A 19,584-nucleotide genomic window follows, 5' to 3' on the forward strand; every position below is an offset into this window, starting at 1 on the left:
GGTCACAGCACAGTGTCTCAGGGTGGGCAGCCAGCATCCCCAGTTGCTTTTGGCCATATGCAAAGGGACACACAGAGAGTCATATGAGAGAGGCAGAGGACCACAAGGGATGGATGGGTCAATAGGAGTTGGCAGATGGACATGGCCACTGGAGAAAAGGAAAAACAAGCAGATAAAGGTGAGATCTGGAGAGATCCCACCAGAGGAGAGTTTTGATTGGGATATTTTGACTGAGTTATTCCAGCTGAGGGAAGTTGAACCAAGGGGTGGATTTGTTATTGCTTTTCTTGTTCTTGTCTTGTCTCAGGGAGAGGTGAGGCCTGCCATTAATAGTTTGAGATGGATAGGCTGGCACAGAGCACTTCTGATAAACCTACAGGGTCCCCAAATACTCCTAGTTAGGCGCTAATTCATTCACAGGACCGTGGCAATGTGCACAAACCTTTCTAGGCCAGCTGCATTATGAAAGTCTGTGAGAGATTTACACTCTGTTAGCAGGACCTCTAACCAGTCCATGTGTTATTTACAGAACAACTGGGCTGCTTGCAGCTCCACTTGCTATTTTAATTGGTGCCCGGAATTGCTCTTCCTCCCACACAACTGATGCTATGGTACTGTGCTTGCCTTTCCCATGGTGAAAAAAAAAAAAAATTTAAAAAAATCCCCCAAAGCACCCTGTTAAGAACTTCCACATCTCATTGAGCTGTTATTAATAGGGGGATTGTCTGGTGTCACAGCACAGGCATAAAATACATTATCACATAATCTTATTTAGCAAACACTTGTGTTGCTTCGCCCTTGGTAATTGCATTTGGGAGATGCAATATTTATGAAAGGGGAGAAGGAAATGTCTTGACTCATCTCCTGTGAGCAGTAAAAATCCTGGGAAAAAGGGGAAAAGATCTGCTGGGAGGATGAAGGGGATGTCAAAGCTGCCGTTTCCTTTGCAGCAGGTTCAGTGCCCTGTCAAAACTCCAGCTTTGCCGTTGAGCTGCTCCTGGAGCTGAGCGAGGCTGGGGAATGGATGAGGGGTTTGCACCAGGCTGTGTCAGACCCCAGAGCTCCCCCAGCATCTCTCTGCAAACCCTGCTGCGAGCTCACTCGCTGCCTTGCCTTAGCTCTTATTTCTGGTTGGACCTGCGGGGGCTCTTCGGTGAGGCTGCACTCGAGGCTCGGCTCGGAGGATGCTCCCCTCTGAACGGGAAGACAGATCAGGATTTCTCCTAGGACTGAAATCCCCACAACCAGCCCCACATCTCTGTGTCGGACCTCACAGCCTGAGGAGAGGAGCTTTGCCCAGGGTACAGCATCTCGACTCTGGGAGCTCTGATCTGTGTGGGCACTTTCCCCTCCATCTCTGAAACCTCAGCTCCTGCCACTTGCAGATTTGGGGAAAATTCACAGCAGAGGATGAGCTGCTGGAAGTTGTCCCTGTTTCCTTTAGGAAAAGGAGAAAACTGTCTTGGAAGATTATAGAATGCCTCGGGTAGCTCCATTCCATCGGAGCGCTGAAGTATTTGTCTCCAGAAATCACAGCTCATTTCCCCACCTATAAAAATCCACATCCCTTCATGCCCCGGTATCCGTGAGTGACCTTGACCGGCCAGCGAGGCACGGTGGGCTCTTCTGGGGTCCCGGGAGCTCCCGCTCCGGAAAGTGGAGGGAGCAATGACACGGAACAGCGAGCTTTTGCAAGCCCCGGTCCTGCCGGCACTGGCAATTCAAAGCCGTTGGTGATGTGCGCGGAACTGGGAAACTGGTGTCACCGACTCTTCCCGATTTATGTTTACACACCGTGTTTAATGTTTGTTTTCTGTCGGGCTCTCTCTAAGCTGATTTTCGGCATTCCGCTTGGGCAGTCAAAAACATCCGCAAAACCTTTGGGGTGGAGTCGGCTCTGACTTCTCCCCGTGGTCACTTGGTGAATCGAGAGGCTGTAGCACTGGCTATTACAACGAATTACAGGTGGAAAGTACACTTAATACGAAAGTGAAAACTGGAAATAATTGATTAAATTCACAAGTGTGCAGATGACTCTTTGCGTCAGTGGCCAATCGTGTTTAAATAGAGATAAGCCTTGGCGCTCCCCATCCCCAGGCATCGGTCTCAGGCTGGCACTCGCTCAGCGTTTTACCCGCGGGGAGCAGGTGGTGCCACGAGGGGAGACTTAGGGTTCGGAAACCCCCATGATTTCCTATTTCTAGATCACTTCCCCGATTTTATGCCACGGCTAATATCTGTGCTGCAAATGACAAGCGCTGCGGCAAGTTTTTAGGTGCCCTGACAGAATTTGAATATATTCTTAACGTCAGCAATGAGTACAGGTGCAAAAATTAGTTAAATGGTGAGCAGGGAAAGTCTCCTTTGCTAGGAGACTTTCCTCTGTCAACTGTTAATTTCAAAAATCGTACTTCAAAATGTCATAAAAGAAAAGGTATAAAAACTTCACAAATGTTAACTTCGATTACATACAGTATGTACATGTCAAGAAAAAATCCTTAGGTCAAAAATTACTGTAAGTTATAATCGGTGGTGTTGAAGTTTGTCGGTACTTTCCTTAGGTACAAGAATATTTTCTGTTTATTTACAGACCATATACGAATCACTTGTAAAAAGACAAGTGTAAATAAGGAAAAGCGCCTGAACCCATCGGAGTTTCTTGACTTCGGGGACGGAAGGGACTCGCGGGCACGGCAGGGACTCGCCCCGCAGCCACCCACCTGTGCTCAGCTGCCTGGGGGGAACGGGGCAGTCCCCCCTGCCCGGCTCTCCTCTCCAAAGGCTTATGCAAACAGCAGCAAATTAGATTTAAGTTTACCCATTGGTTCTATCATAATTTGTATTTGCTTTTTGCGTACTAATTGACCTCGGGGAGGGGAAAAGAGGGAGGAAATAAACAAACAAACGCGAGGATTTACCGAGGAGGGTTTGGAGGTTTTTAGAGCTAAGCCCGTAACAATGTTTGCAATAATTAAGACCATTATTATCGGATCTTCTCATTCATTAGTGAAAGCTACTCTGTTAGCGGAGCCGGCAGGGCGGGCCGCTTCCCGCCTGCCCGGCGATGGGAGCTGCCTGCGCCCCTGCCCCCGAGGGCGGCTTTTAAGATGGGGGGCCGGGGAGGAGAGAGACACAAATCTGTTGGCAAAACAGGACTTTGTCTGATGGGGAAAAGGCCTAAGGCTCGGGGCGGGGGGGAGACAAAGAGGCCGCCGCTTCCCCGGCGGGCGAGCAAACAGGGCAGCTGCCGGCAGCCGGGGCCGGCGGCAGTGAGCAGCCCCCGTGGGTGAGGGGCACCGCAGGACCGGCCCGTATCCCCATTGCCATCCTCTGTGTCGCGAAGGGCCTGGCTGTCGCCGGGGTCAGAGTTTCTCGGAGTGGGGGAGACCCAGGGGGAGGCTGCGGAGGGACGCGGGTGACCAGCCCATGTCTGCTCCCTTGCTGCCACGGGGAGTGTAATTAAACTGTGAGTTAATAACGGGGCAGAGCCCCCGATGTCCCCCACTGACGTCGATGCCCTCGGGGGTGGCGGCCAGACGCCGTTCATTACGGAGGGGCTGGTGCGGGGCGGGTGGCCAAGGGGACGGGGCTAATGGGATTACACGCATTTCTGCACGGTGGAGAGAGGGGCTGGTGCCGCAGGACCAATAATTTATTGGCAGATGCTCCTCCGGCAACCGGCGACACTGAATATTCATGGGGCGCCGCCGGGCACGGCGGGTCCCACCGGCCACCACCCCATCTCCCCCCGCCGCGGGTACCCCCGTCTGGGGAGGATCCGCAAGGACGAGAGACCCGCGGCCTGTTGCATGGAGCTGGTCAGTCCCAGGGCAGCGGGAGGCGGGAGGCAGAGAGACGGTGCCGATCCCGTCTGCTTGCGCCCACAGGTGCGATGAGTCGTCACCCTGCACATCCCCACGCTGAACTCGTTCTCTCCAAGAAGCCAGGGGCTACAGGAGGGTGAAGGGGCAGTTTGCGGACTGCTCTGAATACTTATTTTTGGTAGATAACTACTGCCCCGGGAGATGTCGTTGACAGAGCGGGGAGCCGGCCCCGCCGCTCCTTCTCCGCCGTATTAACTCGTAGCCCCTCGGTCGTTTGTAACCATAAAGGGGAGAAATATCGTTGCGGGCGAAGTTCGTGCGATGCTGCGGCTCCCGCTGCGCCGGGCACTTTATACTCATTAAGTGCAGCGGCGCTAAGTCATTACTGTAATAAGGAGTTATGCTGAATGCACGGGACTACGTTTCCAAAGCCATAAATTACAACTGTCAGTGCGTATTCGGGGGATCAACAGAGCTGGGAGTAATTATTTACAGCGTGCTTTATAGAGCAATTAAAAATTCCCCAAATGGTGTTAATTGCTTTTAACGTTCAGGAAGCGCAGGCCGCCCTTCCCGCGGACCGTGAGCCCGGGAAAAGGCGCCGCCGTCCGTGCGGGCTCGGTCTCGGTGGGAGTTGCGGAAAACGAGATTTCCCGTTGGGAAGCCCACGGCCCCGCGGGAGCCAGGCCGGTTGGTGCGGGGGCCGTTCTGCTTCGCTATCGGCGTCTGTCGCGACACCTGAGGTATAACTTCGTGCGGGCGGCAGCGCTGAGGGATAGAGCCCCGACGGCAGCGGGCACCGCGCCTTCCGCTCCAGGGAGAGGCGAGGGAACCCCGACGGGGCCGTCTTGGCCCCGGAGCTCTCCCGCCAGCCCCCGTGCGCAGCCCGAGACCGCACCGGCGCCTCCGCCGCAATGGATTTCACAGGGGCCGTGGCGGGAGAGCGCGGGATGCGGGAGGTGACGGACGCGCAGAAAGCTGGACAATAGCCGAGCTGGGGAGCCCCGACGCAAGGAAGCGAGGCAGGGATGGAGTCGGGGTGCACCCTTCTGCTGAGGGGTGTTCCTCGCCGTGCACCTGCCCGCGGCAGGGCTGCTCACTCTCCTTTCAGCAATATAGAGAATATTAAAGGTTCTGGAAAGCACTGCTCGAAGCGCAGTTTTCGGACCGAGCCCAATGGGCTTTGCTGGGATCTTGCCAAGGTCCCAGACACACCACTTTTGTCCCCGGTCCCCTCAGGAGGGCTTGTATTTCGCAGCGGTGTCCCGGCCAGCAGCTGCGAGGCAGAGAGGCAGCTTGCGATGCCAAACTCCCGGGAGCCCCGAGCTGCAAAGGAGCTCAGGGGCCAAGAGGAGCCCCGGCAAGCCAGCAAAGCCGGAAAAAAGGGGAGTGGAGGGTGGAGGTCAGGCCCTGGCTGGGCTGCTCCTCTCTGCTAGCAGGAGGCAGATGCACACGATCAATGAGAGAACCTGAGAAAGGATCCCTGGGCACTTCGTGGGGAGGGAGAGCCTTATGCATCAGGAAGAACCCTCATCTTAATTGTTATTTCCTAGCATGGATAAACTGGGCCCTCAACCCTCATCTGGGGCAGGATTAAAACACCATTTTAGAAATGAAGTTGTCCCAGCAGCTGTTTGGGGTAGGTGAAGGGGGACAAAAGTTTCAAGGCTTGCAGGAATATGGACAGTGGCTGTGGATACCTGAAGGAGGTCAGATGCTCTGGAGTAGTGGAGGGCAAGGACACTGGGCTTCCTTAAGGTATGAATTTTGCAGCAACTTAGTGCACGTGTCAGCTCCTGCATTGGAGACTTTTGTCTGCCTCCAAGGAGGTCTGACCCACCTTATTGGTGTTTCCCACAAAACAGGATTTCTCTGTACAGAACTAAGAACTGAAGCAGCAGTTTGGGGAAGCATCTGGGAATGTCCGTCTCCCTGGGCTCTGCCTAGAGTGTGATATCTGAATTATTTTTTGCAGGGCCTGGCATTTAGAGTCCTAGCAAAGAGTGACAAATCCAGCCCTCAGCAAATGGAAGCATACTGACTGCAGATCCAGGCAGAGGCAGCTGGGCTGGGGTGCCTCTGGCCCCCACCCCAGGGATCCATTTGTAGGCTCACTGGATGCATCTCCAAGTGGGTGCTGGTCCTTGTAGACTCTCCCATTGGGATGTGAACCTGAAAGCACCAAGACTGACCTTGACATATCTCAGTGTGTGAGCTTGAAGCACGGCCTCTTTAGCCTCAAAATTAGGGAGGCAAAACCCATATATTAATTGAGAGGACATTTCCAGAGCCTTGTGCTCTACAGTACTGCTCAAGCCACAGCCCTGGAGAGCCTAAGGGCCAGGAGCAATTTGAACTGGGACATCTCAACTGGGTGTTGCCCTGGAGCTTAGATGTGCAGTGCCCAAACTTCCAGTGCCAGGAGCTGTGTGGCTTTCTCAAGGATGCAAGTGAAGTCTGGCTTATGCAGGGAATAAATCCTAGGGCTCTGCATCATCCCCAAACTCATCAATAATTCCTACTGATTTCCAGAAATTTTGAATCCCTGTCAGGACCTAGCCCTGCCTGCTCCTCTCCTTTGTCCTCACTGGGTGCTGGCCAGAAGGAATTCTGACTTACCTGTTATCTGTCTCCTGACAAGTTTTACTGCCCAAAGCTCTACCTTGAGCTCAGCAGCTGGGGGCTGTGACCCTCACTAACCAGACTGAATCACTGGTGGTGACCTTCTGATTTCTGGAGGCCAGTCCCTCTGGGGCCTTCAGCATCTGCTCAGCCTGGGGGATCCCTGGCACAGGGGAGGCCAAGGCTTTTCCTGGCATCAGCTGGGGCCTTTGGGATGTGCAAGCAGCATCAGGCAGCTGTCTTATTTACTGGAGAGGGGCATCTCCTGGGTCCCAGGACTTGGCAGCAGATCTGCGTCCCTCTGGGTGTCAGAGCTCACTGCAGGGGGCTTTGTGGCACTGTGCAGGACCGGCATGGCATTTTTATTGCTTCCCTGTGGAGACAACCTGATATGCTCAGGGCAGGTGAGTAGACTCTGCCCCACATCTCCTGTGTGACAAGGGGCAGGAGAAGAAGCTCAGGCATATCCTGAGGAAGGGGAAAGGCAGCTGCAGTCCTGTGGGACAAGAAGGGCCCCTGCCCGAGGGCAGCCTCCCGGCCCCGGCTGGCCCCAGCCCTCGCTCCCTCCCTCCTCTCCCAGCTCCTCCTAACCACAAGGACTTTGGTTGATGGAGCTGGCGCCAGCGAGTTCCCTGAAGAGTTCAGAAGTCAAGAACTGAGGCAGGTACTGGGAGGAGGGGGGAAATCCGACCCCAGCGGGCAGGCAGGGCTGGGTGGTGGCGGGGGCAGGCTGGCTGGGCACCGGCCGGGCACGGGGCCGAGGGGAGGCTGTGGCTGCTGCTGCCGCCCCCTGTCTCCACAGCCTTCCCGTGAGGGGCTGTGGTGGCGGCTGTGGTGACAGCGACGGGTCTTGGGGTACCACAGCGGGGCTGTGGCTTGGGTGAGGGTGGCAGGAACCCACCAGCACTGGTGTGTCAGTGTGTGAGTGTCTGGGGGTGTCTGAAGGCACAGGAACTGGGCTGTGTTACTGCCTGTTGTGGGAGTGACTGTGGGTGTGAATACATTCAGCTGTGAAGGCGTGAATGAGAACGTGTGTCAGAACTTGTGTGTGCAGGGGATTGTAGTTGTCTGCGAGTGTGTGGAGCATTTGAATAACTGCACAAACGTCGGTGTGTGTGCAAGGGAATGTGCGTGACTGTGAGCATGGGTGTTTGTGAGCTCATGAGTGTGCCTGTGAGCTTGTGTGCAACACTGGGAGTGTGAGCATGAGGATGGGATGATATAGCTGGTGATGAGTGAGGAGGTGTACCTGAGTGCACAGACACGACTCTTCATGCCAGTGCCGTTTGTTTCGTGAGGGGGATACCCCAGAGCAGGCTGTCCTGTGGGATCCCCACGGTCCTTTGTGGCCACTAAACCACGGGCACGCTGGAGACGAGAAGGGCAGCCTTTGCCCCAGCCAGGGAGGAGGGGGCCTGGAGGGCCGGTCGCAGCCCGTAGCGGGGAGGATGAGGCGGGCAGAGCACAAACTACCGGGCAAAACCCTGCCGCCGCGGCCGGGAGCGCTGGGTCGCACTGGGCAGCGCCGGTCTGCAGCAGTGGGAGGCCGGATGCAAGGAGACGGCAGTGCCCGGTCCCATCGGCGGCCCTGACGCCGGCCCGGCTGTGCAGAGCAGGCACCGACGGGCCAGGGCCACAGCAAGTTTTACAGAAATTGCAATAGCGGCTTTCATTTCCATGTTGTTTTAAACTTTAATTTTATTTTTTTTTTTCTTTAACGGGAACACTCATCTCCCCGCGGGCAGGAGCGGGAGGGGACGGCGGCAGCAGGCGGTGGGGCCAGCAGTGGCGGGTGCTCTGTCAGCGGTGTCCGCTGCCCCGTGGGGCGCAGCTGGGGCCTGCCGTCGTCCTCATCGGGGAAATGAGCCCCGCCTCGGTTCTCCGGGGGAAAGTGCGCTTCAGGAGCCCCTCGTCTCCTCCCATCCCACCCCTTCCATGGGTCCGGGCACTTGTGGGGTGCCCTTCTCAAAGTCCCCGTGTCCCTGCTCAGGGGTCTGGTGGTGGGAGAGCCGCCTCCTCCGCGGCTTTTTGGAAGGCGCTGACTTATGAAATTGGGAGCACCCTTCCGGAACAAAGGGGCACGGCGGGTCTGGGACCCCACCAGAAGGGGATCCTCCGGCTTCAGCCCTCGCTCGGGATCAGCGGCAGCCCTTGGGGATCGCAGCCTCGGCTTGATTCTCCTGCGGGGCCTGGCAGCCAAGATCCCCCTTCCCAGCAGTCCGCAGCCACAAACTCTAGGACCAAACGACCCCGCTCTGCCGCCCGATATCAGCCACTATTTCGCCCCCGCAGTGCCCTGCGCTCACCCAGCGCTCACTTTATAAGGCCGAGAAGGGCGGTGATTTTTTTTCCTTTTTTTTTTTTTTTTTTTTTTTTTTTGGTGGTGGGGGGGTGCGAGAGGGGGCTGGGGAAGAAGAAACTCCTCTTGTGTGCTCTTCTCTGCTGTCATTCACTGGGCTGCTCTCAGCATCCAACCAATGGAGAGTGAGGGCCTGCAGCAGTAGGCCCTGGGTAGGGTGATTGATGGGCAAGCGGGGCGGCGGGCGATCGCACTCACAATCCGCCGCGCTCCGCTCCGCGGGGCTCCCGGCTCCCCACCGCCCGCCGCGGCAAGGGGTCCCCGGGGCACCCTTGTGTGTGTGTGTGTCCGTGCGTACGTCTGTGCGTCCTGGGTGAGAGGTTCCCGACGTGTCTTGGTACCTGGGGGTGCTGGGTCTCATCGGAGCGGGACCAGTGTGCGTGGCTGGGGTGTCGGTCTCCGCTCCTGGAAGCTGTCGGGTGTGCGTGGCGCGGTTGTGTCTCCAGTGTCTGTGTCCTGTGCCGCGCCGGGCACGGCTGTCGTGTCCCGGGCTGCGGGGGTGTTTCACTCTTGTACCTGGGCTGCGCATGGCTGTGCTGCTGTGTCTTCGTGCTGAGCGTGTGGCTGCCGTGCCCCGGCCTTGCGTGGCTCTGCTGGCGTTTCTTGGGGTGCTCTGCCGTCGTGCTATGGGACTGAGCGCGTAGCCGGCGTTCCCCGGCTCTGTGCGGCCCCGTTGCCGGTTTCGGGGCGGTGCGGGGCTGCGCTGCCCTGCACGGGGCGGAGGTCCGGCCCCGGTGCCCGAGCGGCGGCATGGAGCACCTCGGGGCTCACCACCTGCACCAAGGGCAAGCCGAGCCCATCAGCTTCGGCATCGACCAGATCCTCAACACGTCGGAGCCGGGCAGCTGCATGGTGTCGCACCCGCGGCTGCAGGACTCGGCGGACTACGGGCTGGGCTGCATCGTGGGCAGCGCCTATAACACGGTCACGGGTGGCTACGGAGCGAGCGGCGGCGCGGCCGGCGCCTACACCGGCACCTCCTGCAGCATGGGCGGCCTGCCCGGCTCCTACAACGTGAACATGGCGGTGAGCATGAACGGCAACACCTTGAGCTCGGCCGGCGGCGTGATCCGCGTCCCGGCCCATCGCCCCGTGGCCGGCGGCGTCCACCAGCCCCTCTCAGCCGCCGTGCCGGCGGTGAACGGCATGAACAGCCTCACGGGGCTCACCTTCCCCTGGATGGAGAGCAACAGGCGGTACACAAAAGACAGGTTCACAGGTGAGTTGCGCCACCGGGACCCCCTTTCTCTCTCTGCACCCGCCGCCCCGCTTCGTCCCCCGCCGCCCGGCCTCGGCGCGACAACCGGTGAACAGAGGGGCACGCAGGATCCAGCCGGGAATCTCTCCGGCCGGGTGGAGAAAGCAGCCGGGATGGTCCTGGGAAGCTGGTCCTGGAGGAGGCCAAAAGCAAGACGGGGTGGGAAATGAGACATATCCAGTCCCCCCTAAATGAGTTGTGTTTCCTTTTGTTTGTTTGTTTTGATATTTTGGTTGGATTGATTGTTTATGTATGGGGGGTTTTATGTTGTTGTTGTTTTAGTTCCTTTTTATTTATTTATTTATTAGTTTGGTGTAGGTTTTTTACATTTTTTTCCCCGCGTACGGGTCGGCAAAGGCGGGCAAAGAGGAAAAGGGATGGTAAACTCCATACACGACCTCCCGCGAGCCCCGGGCACGGCTGCCCAATCCCTGCCGCCCGAGCCAGACCCGGGGAAACTTTCCTTCAAAACTGAGAGTTTTGGGAAGCACGGCCCGGCCGGCGGGAAGGCAGACAGGCGGCCCCGGCCCTAACCTGCCCGGGAAGGCCGTCCCGTTGCCTTTCTTTACCGAGCTGGCTTTCCCCGGTTGCGGGTTTCGGCTCAGCATTTTTCCCCACCAAATGGGACATTTTGCAGACCCGAGCAGAGCGGGGCTCGGCTAGAGCCGCTTCCCGGCCTCGCCACTGTATTCGGGTGTAGCTGGGCTCGTCTTTCGGCACTAACAAAGCAAAAACTCGAAGGAAAAGAAATAAATAAAAAAGACGCAAACAAACGAACAAAAGGAACGAAATTAGAACGGGGGGAAATCAGCGCCGCTTCCCGAGGGCGGAAACTGAGGCCCGATTTTTGAAAGTTCCCGTTTAATTTCGACCCGATGGCGCTGGGTTCGGGCACGGCCGCGGGTGGACGAACGCCCTGTTCCCCTGGCAAGCACCTGACTGAATTTCATTCAGTTTGTTCCTGGCTTAGACACAATGTGACTTTTCATTTTTTTTTTTTTTTGTGAGGTTGGAAAAAAAAATCAAACCAACAAATCCAAACAAAACCATATATATTTAAAACAAAACAAAAAAAGGAACAAACAAACAGAACAACAAATTTCGACTCCAGTTTCCAGTCCGGGACTGTACTTCCCTGTACGAGGCACTGGGGTCGGGGACGATGGCGTTACCGCCGCGCCTAAACGAAATTATCCCGAACCCGCTTGGCACGGGGCGCGGAGCCCCGGCCCGGCGCCAGGACCGGCTGCCGCTGCTGAGCCCCCGTTCCCCGGCGGGCGCTTGGCCGAGCAAGCGGCCACCTTCCCCTCCGCCGGAGCCGAGCGGTGCCCGGCGGGTGCCCGCAGCACCCAGGAAAGGCCGCCGGGCCTTCCCGGTACGCGGGGCCGCCGCCGCCGAGTTTTTGCAGCTCGTGCGTGGGTGTCGGCGGGGAAGCCGCGGCTTCGGAGCGGTGGGGGGTTGTCCCCAGCCCAGCGGCCGGGAGCCGGAGCCCCTCTGCTGATGTGTCGCTGCTTGCTTCTTTGCCTCTCATCCCCCCTCCTCCCGTGTCCCCCCCAGTGGCCCTCTCACCCTTCACTGTAACACGCCGTATAGGTCACCCCTACCAGAACCGCACGCCCCCCAAGAAGAAGAAGCCGCGCACCTCCTTCACCCGGCTGCAGATTTGCGAGCTGGAGAAGCGCTTCCACCGGCAGAAATACCTGGCCTCGGCCGAGCGCGCTGCCCTGGCCAAGGCCCTCAAGATGACGGACGCCCAGGTGAAGACCTGGTTCCAGAACCGGCGCACCAAGTGGAGGTGAGGAACCGGGGGTCTCGGTAGACCGGGGTGGGGCAGTCCGGGGGGGGACAGATCTTGGACAGACCTTTCTGCCAGCAGCTCTGCCAGGAGCCCTGATGGCAGCGCAGAGGCGTGCAAGCCCCCTGTGAGTGTGAATGTGACTGTGTGTGTACACGTGCATGTGCATGCACAGCGGTGTGTGTGTGTGTGTGCATGAGCTGCGTGCACACCTGCGAGCGTGTGTGCAAGCAGGACACGAGAGTGTAACTGCACGGTCAGTGTGAAGGCCACGCGTGCCCGTGTGTGCCCGCAAACAGCGTGTATGTGTGTGTGTGTGTTTGTGAGTGTGTTTATGCGTGTGTGTGTGTGTGTGAGCGTGCACGGGGGTGTGAGTGTACAGCACAGCCCCGCGAGTGCGGGGTGCTGCGGGCCGTGTGAGCACACCTGACCTGCGTGCAAAAACGCGTGCGGATATGCCACGGGGATGAGCGTGTGTGAGCCCACACGTGTGCAGTGGATGCAGTCAGTGTCACCAGAGGGTGCGGAGGCTCCCCCGCCTCTGTCCGCGGCAGCGGCGAGTCGGAGCCCCCGGCCCGGGGCTGTCGGAGTACCGAGCTTTGCACAGCGTGGAGATTTTCGTCCCCGCGGGGTTCGCGGCGCCTCCTTGCCCAAACGCTTTCTTTTTGTTCTGCTGCCGGGCGTGTCGGTAAAGCCGGAGAGGAAGAGAAGGCAGGGCTCACACGGAGCCTCCAGGGCTCCGTCGCAGTGACCCTGCCCTCCCAAGCTGCACGTTCCCGGGATGTTCCCGAGGGAGACACCCCAGCCCTGAGAACATCTCCTGCCCTGGGCTGGGCGCTGAGCTGCTGGGTGCTGCGCACTGGGTGTTGGAGGGCAGGCAGGCAGCTTCTTCACAATGGGGGGAAAGGACTTCCCCAGGGTCTTCCCAAGAGTTAACAGGAGAGTGATTGCCTGAGTATGCTGGAGTTGGGTAAGAAATGGGGGTCAAGGAACTTGAAACCAAGAGGGGATGTGAATTCTCAACCCCAGTGAGTTCTTTCCTAGAGAATCCATGGTAGTTCAATTCCCCAACTGTTAGGAAGTCTCTAGCTGGCCAGAAAAAGAATCCTGGAGGAGGAACAGTCCTGCTGTGGCCTGCAAAATGGGGTCAGCTCTGTCTTCTAACCAGGTTTCCTAAGGAAGTGAGGCAAATCCATCTGTCAATACTCTTTGCGTCTGTTGGCTAAATTCAGCCTCTTTTGGCAGAGGTGCAGAAGATACAAACCTATTCACTTGTTTTACAAAAAATAGCTGGGTAAAGAGAAACAAAATCCTGCTTCTGCCTAAGGGAGAGGCTGCAGCCAGACCTCAGCTGTAACATTAGACATGGGAGACTCTCTGGCCTGAGCAAGAGGGACACAGGCATGTAAGTTCTGCTTGTATGCATCTCTGCCTGCCGGGTGTTGCGATGAAGATGTGGGTGACCCTGGCTGATAGCACACCCAGCTTCCTGCCTCAGAGCCCTGCACTGGGCAGCGGGCTCTGAGTGGTTCCTGGGGCACTGGGAGCTGGAAGGTGCTGCTGTAGGCTCAGCCTGAATGAGGCAGTGGAAAGTTATCTGAGAAAATAGAGTTGCTATAAGCTCTCTGAGCAGTTAAACTGCTTGAACGCAGATTGGGGAGAAGAGTATTGCCCCCGCCCCTTGCCTGGATGTCTCTGCTGCAGGGAGGTATCTGTGTGATCCCCTCCTCTGATCTGGGCTCTTGCTTTAGACACAGCTCTTTCCAGGCAGGTATGAACCTGGAAATCCCATTCTGATGAGAATCCATGATTAGACCAGCTGCTTGCAGGAGGGAAACCCTTGGGAGCAAGGTGCTCACAGCCATGGTACTCCTGATCATCCCGGACTTGGGGCTCCCTCCCTCCTCCTGGAGCATCTCCTTGTTGTTCAGGGAGTCATTAAATATTCATTGAGGAAGAGACTGAGCTGCTCCCCAGGCAGGTGCAGCTCTGAGCCCGCTCTTCCCTTCCCGGGATGGCTGATGTGAGATGTTGACACAGTGATTAGAACAGGGACTGAGCCCTGAACTACCTGCTCCCAGGAGGGAACACTGGCCGCATGTCTGGAGGCTTGGGTGCCCAGAGGCCATTGCTGGCATCCAAGTGCCAGCCTGCTCCCCCAGGGACCCCTGCCCTGTGCTCTGAGATGCCACTGTGGAGATCAGAGCTGCCACTTCCAATTCCCATGGCCAAAGGGGATGAGACATCTCACATCCCCCCCGAGCTGCTAAATTAAAAAGCTGCCATTTCCTGTGTCACTGGTCCACTGAAGCTGCTGAGAGGATGTCAGCTGAGCCTGGGGGTGGGAGGGAGAGGATGCTTTGGGAATCATCCTGGGACCAGCACTGTGAGTTGCTCCCAGGTTTACTCAGCAGCATCAATTGAGGTGCCAGGTGAAGTAGGGGTGAGTGCAAGCTGCAGACTTTAGACTGACCTGTCATCCAAGCAAGCAGGACTGGCGTTTCCATTGTGGATACAAGAGGATTCAGGCTATTTCTACCTATGCCATTCTCTGCTCCTGGGCAGCCCAGAGCCAGGGCCCGACCAACACTGAAAGAGCCCCTTCTGACCCCCTAACACCCTCTCCTTGGGGATCACCTCTGCTGGTGTCATACCAGGCAGACACATGTCCAAACTGTTCTGAAAAGTACTGTCATTCACCCTTTCCAGATAGTATATTCTGTGCTTTGATTTTTGTTACTGCTAAAATATGTGTTTCTAGTGTTTAGTTGAAATTTTGCTTCTTGCTAAGGGAATGTTTTTGCCTTCATCCAAGCTCTCAACAGCTGTTCACCACAGCATGGCAGACAAGGTGGCAAACCTGGATGCTGAAATGGGACATCCAGGGTGACACTGCCCATCTCCCAGCTGTGTGGCACTGCCAGTCACTGTCTCACCCCACCCTCCTTCATGCTTCTTCCTGGGGCTTTGCATGCTTGGCTCTTGCTGTTAGACCAGAGCATGTTTTCAGGGAATCACAACTTTTGCAATGCTGTTCTGTGACACTTCGGGTGTTTTGTCCCTGCTTTGTTTTTTTTCCTGTGGGCAGAGAGTAATCCAGAGCTGTGGGCTGTTCCCAACTCTCTTTGATCAGAGCAGTGCTTTTGCTGGGGCCAGTAAGAGAGACAGACCCAGTCTACGGGATTTACTGGGATTTAAATCCCAGTTTATGGGTTTTACTGGCCATTTGTGTAGGGGATGTGGGACCATACCATGGCAAGGCACCCTCTTTTCCTACCCCTGCCCTTCCACATCATGAGAACCCAGCACAAGTTAATCTCTCTGGCAACACCCTTCCCTTGCTTCCCCAGGCCCCCCTAATGGCTCCCTCTCTCCTAGGAGACAGACAGCGGAGGAGCGGGAGGCTGAGCGGCAGCAAGCAAACCGCATCCTCATGCAGCTGCAGCAGGAAGCCTTCCAAAAAACCATCAACCAGCCCATCCAAGCTGACCCCATCTGTGTCCACAACTCCTCTCTCTTCGCCCTTCAGAATCTCCAGCCTTGGTCTGATGACTCCACCAAGATCACCAGTGTCACCACGGTCGCCTCTGCTTGTGAATAAATCTGGCACCCACTGGTGGCACCTACACCTTCTACTGGCGGGGCTGTCCCCAGGGGGACACGAGGCATCCTTGGTGGGACATGTAGCAACTCTGTTTCTCCCCGAGGAGGGCTGGAACCCCCTGATCCTCTGGCCACATGCATCCTATGTATCCAGCTGGGGAAGCCCTCCACAAGGAACAAAAAGAAGGAAAGTTACCCCAGAAACTCTCCCTAACCATGGAGTTGCTGGAGCAGCAATGCTTTCTCACCTCCCCCCAATCCTTTTGTTCTCCTGAAAGTCTCCAGTGTCGACCCTGAACTTGCTGACGTGCTGCCAGACAAAAGCCCAGCCCTGACAGACACAGCCGCTGGTGATCATCCAGCTGGGGGAGAGGAAAACTTCCTTAGGATTCTACTGGCGGCAGTGCAGAGTCTATGTATAACCATATATATATGTATATCTATATATATCTATATATAGATATATATATAGATATATGTTTTGAACTGTTGGCTTGAAAGAAAAGGAGAAGGCTCCCTTGGAAACATGTCTCTGCTGTGAGCCTTCTTGGGTTGCCCGCACCGGAGACGTTCGGGAATGCAACAAATGGAGGAAACAGCAGCAATTTCTGCTTGTGCCAGATGGGAACCCTTCAGATCTCACCTCGCTGTCTCTCCTCCCCTTTTTCATTAATTTTTTCTTGCGAGGGGGGAACAAGAGAAGGATCTGACAGACTCCTGAGGACGGTAAATATGATATCTCAATTGTATGAAGAGCCCAAACAGTCCCTGGCTGCCACGGACTCTGTGCCCATCAGCGAGTATTTTAATAACGAGAAGACCTGGGTGGCAGTTTGTGGGGGTAATGCAGTTTCTTTCCATGGAATATTTCCATATAATTTGCAAAATGTTGTCCAATGTTTTATTTTATCAGTTTCCAGTTAGAAGGTGGTTCCTGACAACAAAAAATTGATTTCACTCTCAGCTGTTTAACTTAGTTGTTCTTTTAATTGTACCAAGAGAATGAGACAAAATTAAACAAAGCACTTCTAGCAAATGCCAGGAATATATAGCTATATATATATATAAACAATATATATTTTTCAGTTACTTATAATCTAAAACAGCACTGCCAATTTAAGCAGTTAGTACAAACAAGCAACCAGAAAACCTATTTTCAGTGAGATTTTTAAAGGCATTCATTTGTTTGCTTTTTTTGTTTTGTTTTTTTTTTTTAAGTTATGCACTTACAAGGTGTTTTATGTGAATTCATTTTATAAAGTGCTTGTGTAATTTATGTGGAAATGAAAAAGAAAATAAAAAATCTCCAGGGTACTGAATAAATCATTTAAAGCCTTGCTGTTCCCTGTCTATTAGTTCCCCAGGAGGAGACAGCAGATCACAACTACTGCTGAAGCCTGTGCTATTTTTTTTTTTTTAAATAAAAATAGAGTTAGCATTTCCATTTGACTTTGCTCAGGTCCACTTGGCTTTGGAAGCTCCAGATGTAATATGCTGTGTTTTAATCTCTGGTCCTATAAACATTTTCAGGCTCCAACCCAGCAGTGCATTTAGCGCTTGCTTTAATCAAAGCCTTTCTGGGGGGCTTGCTGGGGGTGGCAGGGACTTAGTGCAGGGGTTTAGCCTTAAACTCGTGTGGAATAATTTATGGAATAAGACCTTGGAATGAGGTCTTACCTGGGCTGAGGCAGATCTACAGATATTTGTGTCTGAAACTAATACAAAAAGGGGAATTTGAATATAAAGAAGTACAAGAGTACATTTTAGAGACAATCTTGCAGGGGATTATTGTGGGGACACTGTTTTTCGTTTGTACTCAGCCTTGCTGCGGGACATTGTCCCCAGCCTGGCAAGCCCTTCTCAGAGGAAAATCAAATGGGTGGGAAAACTCTCATCAGCTTTCTTGGGGGAGACTCCCAGCCCCGTGGCTGGCTTCAGCCTGCTGCTTCCTTGCAGCACTGGGAGTTACTGAGCAAACAATGTTGGAGGATACGGCTGAAAAGGGCAGGCAGCCACGAGCAGTGGCAGGGACCCCCTGACGTGGCCCTGGGGTCCAGGCTGCCTGTGGGACATCTGCAACAAAACACCCCAAGCTCTGATTCCTGGTGGGGGACAGTCCTTGCTCCTCAAGGCTGGGTCCTCTGGGTGCAGCGTTGCTGGGGAGTTTGTTAAGGGAGAATATGAATAGCCTGCTTCATCCGAAATCCGCTGTTGTAGGGCTGGGCTGAGAATCTGTGGTGCTGCAGGATTTTCCCGTTCTGCAGTCCAATGTGTATGAGAGCACAGAGGAACATCTGCAGCAATGGAGAGAAAAGAAGCCAGAAAAAGGAAAGAAGGAAAAAAACATGGGAAAATATGGAACTTGGAGAACATGCATTTTTGGAAATATCTTTAAAAGATTATTACTGCCAGAAGAATGCTAAAATAAAATAATACATATTTTTCCAATGTAAATTTCAGGCAAGTCTTTTGTTTGAATTCTGTTTTATACTACAGTCAGATTTTTTTATTCTGAATGAGCTTATTATTTAACATTCACTCAACTTTGTCTACAAAGTTAAACTCCTTCAGGAGGCATTGCTGTGTACAAACCTTTAATGGTTCACAGTTTGTTGTAGTGTGTATTTTTCTTTTCAGGGTTTCTGCATAGGAAAAATCAACCACAAAATAATAATAATAATAATAATAATAATAATAATAATAATAATAATAATAATAATAATAATAATAATCTCACTGTTGATATTTAAACTGTTTTCTATTTTCTTATTATGACACATCAATATTATAAAATTTAATTGTAAGACAACCATTTTATAATATTCACTTTATTCAGTTAATAATCTAAAATGTTCCCCAGTGAAGTTGAGGAGATGATATTGCACATTTGAGGGAATAGGTTTAGATAGAATTTTAGCTATACCTTGTTTTCAAAACTGGCAACTTCCCCCTTTTCTGAAAGATCTTTCCTGTAAAAAGAAAAAAAACACAGCAAACCAACAGTAAAAAAGGAATCTCAATATGAAATGAGAATATATGTTACATTGGAACAAGAAAAACAGTTGCCTGGCCTTTCTTGTCCCTGGAAAATTGATTGTGGAGGAATTTTCTCTTAAAAGATTTCTCTTGGATTCATTTTAAAAATTGGTTTAGTGGCAGAAGGTGTTTTTGATATCTGCATATGTGCTTCCAGTTATTAATATGATGATTTGTACCTAGACAATAAAAGTTGTCTGAAATATGATGGAATTAAATCAATAAGTAATGACATGAAATAATGACACGTAATGTTATGTTTTGTAGACTGACATCACCTCAGCTGTATCCTGGGGCCATCCATATCACATTGAAGGCTGATTTAATTTTTTGTATTATACTTATTTGGGAGCAGGAATAAAATTGCATTAAGATGCCTTCAAAGTCATTTCCCCCTTCCTTCGCTCTCAAAATAAAGCAAGTCCCAAACATGAAATGGGAGTCAGGGAGAAATGTTTTTCTATGTTTGCCTGTATCTAGGAAATGCAGACCAAGGCAGAGTGACTTTGGTTTGTGTCCTGCCTGGAGCTGAAGGCACAGGGAGTCACAGGGGACGGTGCTGCGGTTGTTCTCCTCTCACCCACAACGCTGCCAGGGATCCAGAGCTATCATTCATTTGGGTTGGATGTGCTGAGCTTTTGAAGGTGAAATCTGGAGGGGGGGAACACTGTCTTTGCATGAGCAACTGGAGTATTAAACATCTGTGTGGAGCTGGAGGAGACGAAGCCCTGTGGGACGGGCTGTGGTTGTCTGCGTTTGGTCCCAGCTCAGCAAACTATGAGGGCAAGAGGGAACCAGAGGTCTGGCCCCCATTTAGCCAATTAGTTGAGCACATGAGTCATCCAAACAAGGATCAGTTGGTTTATCTCTGCTGAGGGATGGCCCAGGAAAAGGCTGAAGGGTCTTTGCTGGAGCCTTCCACCCTGAGCAAAGCCTGCAGTTGTGCTCGGCACAGGCCAGCCCATTTGATCCCTGCAGTATATGCACACCCCAGTTCCTACCTGAGAACCACATGCAGCTTTTTGTGAGCTGCATTACCCCATCTATGGGGCATTTGTTATATCTTTTAAGTTATTTCTGCTGCAGC

General features: G+C 53.7%; 1 protein-coding gene across 1 annotated transcript; it reads left to right on the forward strand.

The window, feature by feature from the left end:
• The first annotated feature begins 9,555 nt into the window (after positions 1-9,555).
• TLX1 (T cell leukemia homeobox 1) lies at positions 9,556-16,851 on the forward strand. The gene is made up of 3 exons (XM_054637662.2): positions 9,556-10,024; positions 11,657-11,858; positions 15,237-16,851. Exons 1-3 carry the CDS (start codon positions 9,556-9,558, stop codon positions 15,457-15,459), a joined length of 894 nt encoding a protein of 297 aa, XP_054493637.2. The 3' UTR covers positions 15,460-16,851.
• The last annotated feature ends 2,733 nt before the right edge of the window (positions 16,852-19,584 follow it).

The sequence above is a fragment of the Agelaius phoeniceus genome, chromosome 9, assembly GCF_051311805.1.
Source record: "Agelaius phoeniceus isolate bAgePho1 chromosome 9, bAgePho1.hap1, whole genome shotgun sequence".
Classification (NCBI taxonomy): domain Eukaryota; kingdom Metazoa; phylum Chordata; class Aves; order Passeriformes; family Icteridae; genus Agelaius; species Agelaius phoeniceus.

Excerpts from the sequence above, each read along its gene's own strand:
- TLX1 (XM_054637662.2), top strand. The coding sequence starts at position 9,556 with ATGGAGCACCTCGGGGCTCACCACCTGCACCAAGGGCAAGCCGAGCCC. Across the intron at positions 10,025-11,656 it reads CACAAAAGACAGGTTCACAG|GTCACCCCTACCAGAACCGC; the intron begins GTGAGTTGCGCC and ends CACGCCGTATAG. Across the intron at positions 11,859-15,236 it reads AACCGGCGCACCAAGTGGAG|GAGACAGACAGCGGAGGAGC; the intron begins GTGAGGAACCGG and ends CCTCTCTCCTAG.